At 40.4% G+C, this 10,570-nt stretch overlaps 2 protein-coding genes across 11 annotated transcripts; one reads left to right on the plus strand and one right to left on the minus strand.

Moving 5' to 3' along the window:
- The first annotated feature begins 1,080 nt into the window (after positions 1 to 1,080).
- Positions 1,081 to 3,581, plus strand: LOC123079201 (protein NUCLEAR FUSION DEFECTIVE 6, mitochondrial). Of its 10 annotated transcripts, none has more exons than XR_006437892.1 (5): positions 1,081 to 1,333; positions 1,428 to 1,555; positions 2,040 to 2,076; positions 2,484 to 2,556; positions 3,171 to 3,581. XR_006437892.1 is itself a non-coding variant. In XM_044501909.1 (5 exons), exons 1-3 carry the CDS (start codon positions 1,185 to 1,187, stop codon positions 2,057 to 2,059), a joined length of 297 nt encoding a protein of 98 aa, XP_044357844.1. In that variant the 5' UTR covers positions 1,081 to 1,184; the 3' UTR covers positions 2,060 to 2,076; positions 3,171 to 3,174; positions 3,357 to 3,581. The 10 variants fall into 10 exon arrangements, 5 of the variants coding, with proteins under 5 accessions (XP_044357844.1, XP_044357842.1, XP_044357843.1 ...); XR_006437890.1 differs by having other exon boundaries at positions 3,357 to 3,581; XR_006437893.1 differs by lacking the exon at positions 2,040 to 2,076 and having other exon boundaries at positions 3,171 to 3,174; positions 3,357 to 3,581.
- Positions 3,582 to 9,307: 5,726 nt separating this feature from the next.
- Positions 9,308 to 10,278, minus strand: LOC123076328 (uncharacterized protein At4g28440-like). The gene is made up of 2 exons (XM_044498636.1): positions 10,044 to 10,278; positions 9,308 to 9,477 (listed from the first exon to the last, which is right to left on the minus strand). The coding sequence occupies exons 1-2, from the start codon at positions 10,273 to 10,275 to the stop codon at positions 9,308 to 9,310; spliced, it is 402 nt and encodes a 133-aa protein (XP_044354571.1). The 5' UTR covers positions 10,276 to 10,278.
- Positions 10,279 to 10,570: the final 292 nt, after the last annotated feature.

Raw genomic sequence — 10,570 nt, forward strand, 5'->3', positions numbered from 1 at the left:
CTCTTGTTGAGACAAAGCCAGCTATGAAGACGGGTTGTAACTAATGGTTCACATTTAGGAGTTAAAACATTTTAAAATTTCAATCTTCAGAAGAGTCAAGATAATATCGGTTGCTACATCCTATTTTGTATGCATGGAAATTACAATGTTATTGAGTCGTGCCGAAGCATAATAGAGCGTATGTTCGCATACTATATTTTTAATTAAAAACATCTTATTTTTGCGGGAAAAAGTAATACTAATATTTTGAGTGGATTTTTTAAAGAAATGCCCATAGCTTTATTCAAACACGAGATCATTACAAAGTGCAATGCTTTGGATAAAAAATCAATAAACTACGATACAACTTCTAAAACTAAGAATTACAATAAAATCTCTTAGATACACCTTCCTCGTGATAATAAATTTTTGAAGACAAAATTATTAACAAAGATACTTTACACGTGAAAGTACCCTTGTGAGCTTGAGCCGAAATGAGCTTGAATGAACAATAAAATCTATTTTTTTGGAAAAAATAAAAAAAATTGATTTTTTTGTGGTAAACTTTGACAAATGTTCTAAGTGTTTGGAAATTTTTATCATGGATCACTTTCGTGGAAGGCGTGAAAAAAAACAAAATCAATGCTCCAAAATGTTTTCGAAAGTAGCATTTTTGGAGCATCTATTTTTTTCTCACGCCTTCCACGAATGTGATCTCATGATAAAAAAATTAAGCACTTAGAACATTTGTCAAAATTTATCATAAAAAATCCAGATTTTTTTATTTTACTATTCATATGAGCTCGTGCGATACTCCGCGTCCCTTTAGACACTGCAATTAGACCAGAATAGCGAAACTGCTACTTCGGTTCTCAAACGTCAAAAAAAGAGAGAGCCTTAACTATGCTTTTTTTGTTAGAGATAAGTATGGGCTAAGCAGCTTTTTTCTTTGAGCAAATGGGTTAAGCAGCTTTTATTTTTTAGGGGTAAATGGGTTAAGCAGCTGTGATGCCCATAACTCACTTGGGCCAAACTGAGAAGGCGGGGGTGCCAGGCGCTTGGTTGTAAACGGGCCGGTCAATAAGGTGAAGCTGCCGTGCTCTCCATTCCCAAACGCCGCCGCGTACAGCCCAGCTAAGCAGTGTAGGGTTTTAGCCATCGTCTCCCCTCCCACTGCCGTGCCCCATCGCACACACCCCGCCGCAATGGCCGCCGTCGCCGCCGCAAGATCCTTCCTCCGATCCGGATCTGCTGTCTCCTCTCTCCGCGGGGCTGCCGCCAGGGCCGCCCCCCGCGCTGGCTCAGCTCCGCTCCCGAGGCGACTCCCGGCCTCTGCTCCCCGCGTCCTCCTAAGGTACGAGCGCTCTTGGTTAGTGGTTCTCTAGGAGCATTCGTTTTGCCACTTGAGCTGGATGAAAAATTTGGTGTCCATGTTTCGGCATCTGTAGGTCACCAGTGGAGATGACCAGCTTCTGCGTGGAGTCGCTGATGCCCATGCACAGTGCCACGGCGTCGGCGCTCATGACGTCGCTCCTTGCCACCCCGGCTCGCACTGGGTTTGGTTGGCTCACAGAAGGTGATTTTCACATTTCTATGTTTTTTTTCGCAATCTTAGATGGCTTATGTCACGATGCATGTTTGTCTGTTGCTATCTACTGTTGAGCAGACTAGTTTTAGTTGCTACGGACTGCAGAGTAGAGTAGTTTTGGGCTGATCACAAGCGCATCAGTCTCTGCGGGTTAGATCAATTTTGTCTTCATAATCAGTCTGATGGTAATATGAATTTGATGTGTGTTAGTTGTAATTGTGCTTTTAAACCTGTCCTAAAACAGGCTAATGTTGCATTCTCATGCTGTCATTACATTTTGACACCATATTTTTAGAGTGTTGCAACTCTCAAGTGCCCATTTCATAACCATACTGTAATTATATCTAGGGGGAGAGTCAACAAACTTATGTGATGGGAGTCATTTTTCTGTAGATAAAAAAAATTCAAAATCTGATGATTAAATTTGTCATGTTCAAACCAATCTTATACTTCCACATGGTCCTTGTTGTAGGTCAGGACGAAACTAGATGAACATCAAGCCCCAAAAGGTGAATAAACCTTAAGTACTTACTAATAGCTGTTGATGATTAAGTACCTTCATTAATTTATAGTTCAGAGGAATTCGTGGAAAGAGGAGACCACTGCACTTATTTGAAGGGGTCGGTTATTGAATAGATTGTTTGTAAATGAAAATCATAGAAGCCCTGCAAAGTGTGTTGCCATCACAAAAAAAATGGTGCACGGCAACAAAAGCTTCAAAACACCTTTTGGCTATTATTATAGTTGCCGACCTTTTGGCTATACCAGAGATCATTTGCTTTGCAAAAGTTTCCCTTTGATTAGGTGAAGCTGTATGTATATTTAGTCTTTAAGCAAATATTGTTTTGAATATTCACATAGTCATGAGTGACACATTTGAGGCAAAAGGGTCACTGATTCTTTTGTATTGACCCAGCTGGCAATGATGACGTGTGACAGTTTCTAGGTGGAATGTAGCAGATTATAATCTCCTCACCTCAAATATTCAGGTCTGATCATATTTTAAGGAGTATCCATAATAGCATATGCTTGTAGTGTGTTTCATAAATTCTCCTACCGTTTGACTTGCACAAGAATGCAAGGTGAAGATGCTTTAAAAAAATCAGATCTGAAAAACCATGTCATTTTTTTCACGTGGTAGATAAAAACTGTACTCAGCCATGGACATAGTAACATAGAAATTTGGACTTGGGTCCACTCCTCACTTCCCCATTCATCTGAAAGCCATTGCATCTTGATCAAGTTTCTTTTGAATTTAGTCATTAGTATCATTCGATGAGTTCATAGAAGTTACTTTACCGAATGTAAGAAGAACATTAATCTGTTGGGATTTTGCCTCCATTATTTGAAGAAATGCTAGCAATTATTCTTCGACCTCTTGCAAAACAACGCAAATCTACATACTTAACATATGCTGGATACATATTACTCCCTCTGTAAAGAAATATAAGAGCGTTTAGATCACTACTTTAGTGATCGAAACGCTCTTATATTTGTTTACGGAGGGAGTACTTTTATGATTATTGTCCGCAAAAAAAAACATGTGTGCCTTTCCTTGTAGCCAAAAGAATGTTTGTTTGACCCATTTTTTTTATCTCTGTAGACTTGTGAGTAGTGACAATGGAGGTTCTCTGGGATGAAGAACACATGCTTTTTATTTTTACGATATGTATCTGCTTTATTTTGCAAAGTGGAACTCATGGACACGGCGCAAAGTAGTTATTACGGCTGTTACATTTATAATGTCAGTTGAAGTGTTGGAGCTTAGATTATTCGTTTCTATTTGTAGATGGATGATTTCTTCTTGTCGGAGCCTGCTGTGATGGTACCTGGTACGGACCTGCCAAATTGAATTTGAAAGTACTCTTTGGTCGCCTTCTCAGTCTGTACTATCCTGGGATTTTCGTTTGTATAAGTATCTACGGGATTATTATACCTGATTGTGCCAAGATTTAACCGACTTGGTCTGATTATGCCTTTCGTGGAGAAAAAAAATAATGCTTAGTTGGAAGTTTCTGCTTTGTTTTGCTTCTGTTCTTACGTTATCAAGTCGTTGGAGAAAGATGTACTCCAATCCTATCTCTAGCTCGCCGTACCTGCTTACTTTTAATTTTAATGTATTTAGCAATTTATGCAACCTGGCCTTAAATGGACCATTTTCAGTCTATAGTTCCAGTCGATCTAACAATCACTCGTAAATAGACATGATAAAGAGCAACTTGCCATTGTTCGAGCTAGCTCATGAGTTGGCTAGATTAGCTAGCTTTTCCTCTCGTGATACTTTTGATGAGGCGCTTAGTGCCAGAGTGGGTTTTGGCCCAACGGGCTGTTTTAGCGGCTGGGTTTTGGCCCAAGTTATCTTGGCCCACAGAAAAGTCTTTTCTTTGCTTATATGAGTTTTAAGCTGCTGGGCTGAATGAGTGATGGGTAGCCGTGGGCTATGGGGCTAAAATTAAAGTTCTGTGCGTTTTCTGTTTATTCAATGTATTTTAGTATTATGATTATTCCCAAAATGTTTTGCACTGTTATAAATATAAAATTGCCAGAAAAATGATGTTGTAAATTACGTTTAGTTTTCCGAATGAAATGGAACCAACGAGAAATTTTATTTAGAAAAATCTTATGACATTAATGTTTGTGTCATTTTATGGCATATTAATGTGATCATTTTGTAATACAGACCAACGTTGTTTTACAATTTTGAATCACCTCATTCATTCCTTATTATTTTCTGCCCAACGGTGATATAATTTGGACTTAATTTTTGCATGGAAATTGATCAAACCAAAGTAGGTTAATTTTTGTGTAATTTAATTTAATTATTATGTTCTTTTCCTTTACTTATGATATTTTGAATTCATGACAACTTCCGGTCCTCGTGGTCTCGAGATCGAGCCACTTACTGGAAACAACTTCCAAACATGGAAGGACTCGTTGCTATTGCATCTCGACTGGCATGAGGTTGACCTCGCGCTGAGGGAAAGTAAACCAGTGGAACCTAAAAAGGATGCCACCGGGTATGCTGAGCTTAAGAAAGCCTATCATGCTAAAGTTGAGAAGTGGGAGAGGTCAAACAGAATGGCGCTCCCAATTATGAACTTCTCCATCTCGACTGAGATTAAAGGGGGCTATTCCCGCTAATGAAAGTGCCGCCGAAAATTTAAAATCGAAGAACAATTGAAGGGCTCGGAGTAAGTGTATGCAAATGAGCTTCCGCACAAGTTGCTTGCAAAATATGATGGGCACGAAAGCGTGAGGGAGCATATTTTAAGTATGAGCAATGCCGCGGCAAAGCTTAAAACCATGAAGTGTGACTTGAGCGAAGAGCTTCTTGTGCTCCTAGTTTTTAGGTCACTACCCTCACAATTCAATCCATTCAAGATAAATTATAATTATCTTGAAATCAAATGGAAAGTACATGAACTCATTGCACATTGCGTTTAGGAGGAAGAGAAAATGAAGAGTGAGCAAAAGATCAAGCTTTCCATGTTAACTCTATAAAGAGGAAGCATGAGAATAATGTTCATAGAATAATATGCCCAACAAAAAGTAGTTTTTACAAAAAGAATCCTCCAAAGCCAAGCAATGCAATGAGGCAAGTTGTTCACATCCCGCTCCTTCAACGGCTGCTCCAGTAGATCTTAAAAATGCCGCTAGAGGAAGACTTTGCAATTTTTGCAAACATGCAAATCATTCATACTCAAGAAATTGTGGCATTGTCGCTTGGGCCACATTTCGAGGGGGAGAATGGAACGATTGATTAAAGTAGAGATACTTCCTTGACATGATTTGGTTGTTTGCAAAAATTGCAAAGTCTTTCTCCAGCGGTATTTGTAAGATTTACTGGAGTGGCTACTAAAGGAGCGGAACGTGAACAACTTTCCTCATTGCATTGCTTAGGCTTTGGAGGATTCTTTTTGGAAAACTGCTTTATGTTAGGCACATTATTGCTATGAGCATTGTTCTTATGCTTCCTCTTTGTAGAGTTAACAGGGAAAGCTTTATCTTTCTGCTCACTCTTCATTCTCTCTTCCTCCTAAACGCAATGTGCAATGAGTTCAAGTATTTTTCATTTGATTTCAAGAGAATTATAGTTTATCTTGAATGATTGAACTGTGAGGGTAGTGACCTAAAAATTAGGAGCACAAGAAGCTCTTCGCTCAAGTCACACTTCATGGTTTTAAGCTTTGCCGCGGCATTGCTCATACTTAAAATATGCTCCCTCACATTTTCTTGCCCATCGTATTTGGCAAGCAGCTTGTGCGAAAGCTCATCTGCATACACTTACTCTGAGCCCTTAAATTGTTCTTCCACCAATTTCAAATATTCGACGACACTTTCATTAGCGCAAATAGCCCCTTTAATCTCAGTCGAGATGGAGAAGTTCACAATTAGGAGCGCCATTCTGTTTGACCTCTCCCACTTCTCAACTTTAGCATCATAGGCTTTCTTAAGCTTAGCATACCCAGTGGCATCCTTTTTAGGTTCCACTGGTTTACCTTCCCTCAGCGCGAGGTCAACCTCATGCCAGGCGAGGTGCAATAGCAACGAGTCCTAACATGTTTGGAAGTTGTTTCCAGTAAGGACTGGAAGTTGTCATGAACTCAAAATATCATAAGTAAAGGAAAAGAACATCATAATTAAATTAAATTGCACAAAAATTAACCTACGTTGGTTTGATCATTTTTCATGCAAAAATTAACTCCAAATTATATCACCATTGGGCAGAAAATAATAAGGAATGAACGGGGTGATTCAAAATTGTAAAACAGCATTGGTTTGTATTACAAAATGATCACATTAATATGCCATAAAATGACACAAACATTAATTTCATAAGAGTTTTCTAAATAAAATTTCTCGTCGGTTCCATTTCATTCAGAAAACTAAATGTAATTTACAACATCATTTTTCTGGCAATTTTCTATTTATAACAATGCAAAACATTTTAGGGATAATCATAATACTAAAATGCACTGAATAAATAGAAAATGCACAGAACTTTAATTTTAGCCCCATAGCCCACGGCTACCCATCACCATTCGGCCCAGCAGCGAAAAAACTTTTCCATGGGCCAGGAGAACTTGGGCCAAAACCCAGCCGCTAAAACATCCCATTAGGGTTTCAAATTTTCGGTTTCTACGGTTAGGGTTCGTCTGAATTGGGGAAAAATTGGGACTTCCTTTTTATTTCACCAATTCATCATGTTCTAATTGCTAACATGAAGTAAAACCCGTGCTAATTGACATCTTGAAGCGGAAACGTGGCATAGTTAAACTAACAAAACTTGTCTAATCATAAAAATCTAGCACTGATCCAGTAGCAAATTACCATGGTTAGATTTAATCTCGTAGGATCTACTTAACAGGATCACATGCCTAGTCATTAGATCACCTAATTGCATAATGAACAGAGAGGTAGATTAGGATCTTACCACCAATGGAAGCAGTCATTGGTGTAGTCGAAGTCCCATGCCTGCTCGATGCAGGCTTGATGCAGGCTTGATGCAAGCTTGATGTAGGCTCGGGGTATAATCCAGATAGAACGGAATATGGTTTCCCGCAAAAGAAAAAACAGAATATGGTAGTTTTGTATATGAAGCAGTATGGGTTTGTGCGCTGCTCTGCACCCCTAGTGCAACGAAATTGCAAATGGTGCATGGGCACCATGGTGCCCTTTTCCAAAAAAAAAATCTAGAAGGTAAAAAAAATGAATTTTTTGTACACACAGACGTGCATACTATGTATGTGCAAATTTTCTCAACATTTTACTTTCACACGTGGCCTAAACTGGCGATACAAACTCACTTTTAATTTCATTCGGACTCAAGCCCAATGACCCAAGGATAGCCAAACGTCCTGCTCAGCTCCAATACGTTTCCTTGGGTCCGGAAGGTTCCTTTGGGCGACCAAATATAAACCAACTTGTGTCAAACTCGGATTCCAGCTTTGGCTTGGAATACTAGAAAGAAACCCAATCCCATGGAATTCTAGTCGACCTAGGGTAGCTCCAACCGACCTAGGACCCTTATAAATACCTCCCCCACACCCCTAGGCTCCAAACAGACGAAATCATAGCTCGCAAGCCACCCAAAGTCGCCACAAAGTTGATCTCGCAAAACTAGTGAGACAACAGGAAATTGACCCGTAATCCGTCTGTTCGAACATCTTCTTGAAGAATCCTCCATTAGGGTTCTATACATAATTGAGTCTACTCCATGTGAGTAAAATTTGAGGGCGATCCAACGGTGCAAACTCCCGTGATGTTCTATTGAGATTTGTCCAGGCAAAATTTCTGTAAGTTCAAACTTCCGATTTGCAATTATATCCTTAGGTTTGATTTTTTTGCATCGCTAGATCTTTCTAATCTGATCTCTATGGAGTCATCAATCTCTCCCTAAATCGTTTCTCTAATCCGTGCAGCCAAATTCGATCACCGAGGTCTGCTTCGAGCCACTATATCTGATAAAATTGTCCAGATTTTCACCGGTTTTGCAAGCAGCCTAGCGAACGACTCGGTATGCCAAGCTTCAAACCCTTTGGTCATAATTTAGCCCCTTTGTCTATTTAGTCTAGTTTACGGATCTCCCAAAGCGACATGGCTTTGATCACCACTTTGGGTGATCCGTAAACTAGACTAGAATAGACATATAGGGCTTGATAGTGAACAAAAAGTTTGATGTTTGGCATACCGAGTCGACCGCTAGGCAGCTTGCAAAACCGGTGAAAATCTAGACAAATTCGCTTTTCAGAGATAGTGGCTCGAAGATGACCTCAGTGATCGAATTTGGATGCATGGATTGGAGAAATGTTTTAGGGAGAGATTGAAGACACCCTAAGATCATATTAGAAAGGTCTAACGATTCAAAAAATTACCAAACCTAAGGATATAACTTGATTGCAAAATGCTTGCAGAAAAACTTGCCTGAACAGGTCCTGGTAGATTGGACGTCGCGGAAGTTTGCACCGCTGGATCACCCTTAAATTTTGCACGCGCGGAGTAGACTCAATTCCTCAGAATACCACAAGAGGATTCTTCAAGAAGATGTTCGAGTCACCGAGAACAGACGGATTACATGACATTTTCCTGCTGTTTCACGAGTTTCGCGATATCAACTTTGTGGCGACTTTGGGTGGCTCATGAGCTATGGTTTCGTGGATTTGGAGCCTAGGAGTATAGGAGAGGTAATTATAAGGGTCTGGTTGGAGCTGCCCTAGGTTGACTAGAATTGGATAGGGATTGTGTTTCTTTCTTTTCTTGTATTCAAAGCCAACGCTGGAATCCAAGTTTGACACAAGTTGGTTTTATTTGGTCGCCCAAAGAACCTTCCAGAGCCAAGTAAACGTGTTGGAGCAGAGGTAAAGATGTCTGGATGAAATTCATAGTGAGTTTGGATCACCGATTTAGAGGAAAATGGTGATGAGTGGGCTTGATTTCGAGTAGAAGATGGAGACGAGTCCAAGTAACTCCTAGCTCAAGTACTAGTGCGCTTTCAATGGACTTGACCCAAGAGATAAAAATGCTAAAGACAAAATAAATTGTGCAAACATTTATTTTATTCCATGTGAAAAAAAGTCCTAGCCTAAACGGTAACAACAACCAGGCTAGGGTTTGAAAAGTGGTATGTTACATTGGGAGTATCTAATAAAGGGGTGTTGAGATGTTAAAAAAAAGCAAGTATAGTTTGATCAGCAGGTTGGGAAAGCACTTGTTCTGATTAAGAGCGAAATAAGTCCACTCTTACACGTACTCCACAAGTGAGAAATTGTTGTCCTCCTTCACATCGAAGCTTGTCGGTTCAGTGACTTCAACAAGCCCCCGTTTGTCAACAGCTAGCTTCATTATCCCCTTGGGCATGCCAAGCTTTGCATCCCAAAGAATAACGGTGTTGCCGGGCTTCAGCATGTCAACTGTCAAACATATGTAATTTCTGTTGTTAGATGTTTGCCATGTAAAACCATGCTAACCAAAACAGTAAGACAATCATGCATTTGTCTAACTCCATGAAATGAACAGATTACGGAAGGATCTAATTTGCTACGTTTAGAAATTATAACCGTATACTCCCTCCGTCCGAAAAAGCTTGTCCCTCAAATGAATGTATCTAGCACCAAGTTAGTGCGAGATACATCCATTTGAGGGACAAGTTTGGGACAAGTTTTTCGGACGGAAGAGAGTACAAAGTAGACTCCTCAAATAAACATTTATTTATTTAATACTCTGCGTCTAGTATTGTCTAGGATGGTCGATGTGATTATTCAAGGACTTTTTACTCATTCTTGATTCTAGCTACTGACCATTGATCAAGTACTCATTCTTGATAACTAGGAGCGCAACTTTGCACATTAATTTACAAAGCATAAGCGCGAGACACCCCGAGTCAAAGATTTAAACACAACAACACATGATGCCGGTTACCAGATGCTACGTATTTAGCAGATTAATTAATTACTACAGAAAAAGGGGGGTGTATTACCCTGGTCGTTGCAGGCGGTAAAGAGGATGCATCCCGTCTCATCGCCGACGAGGCACTCGGCGATCCTCGTGGGCCTCGCCGCTGGGCCAAAGCGGGTCACCACGGTCTTGGTCTCGGTCTTGATCTTGGAGCTTAGCACCTTAACGAGAAGCGTGTGGCCGGTCGACGTCCCGGGCCTGAGATCTCCCACCTTCATGAACACCGTCGTCCGCTCTGCCGTCGCCGTAGCCATGGAAACGGAACAAGCAAACAGATAGAAACTCGAGGACGGATGATAAAGAGTTGATGCTACGATTACGGCGAGTTGGGACTTTGGTCTGCCAAAACCCTAGACACGATGCTGTGAATTTATTATGGATGGTTACGAGTCTCGGTCCGTGGTCGAGGAGGACACAACGATGGGGCGGAGGAGTTGTTATTGCATCAGACGTTGCCATTGTTATCCGTTTTGCTTTAATCTGCAAAAGGTGAAAAAGGCTCATCGAATCCAACGTCTTGAGGATCCCATGAGTCTCTGGCTCTCAGCT

This window comes from Triticum aestivum, chromosome 3D, assembly GCF_018294505.1.
Source record: "Triticum aestivum cultivar Chinese Spring chromosome 3D, IWGSC CS RefSeq v2.1, whole genome shotgun sequence".
NCBI classification, from domain to species: domain Eukaryota; kingdom Viridiplantae; phylum Streptophyta; class Magnoliopsida; order Poales; family Poaceae; genus Triticum; species Triticum aestivum.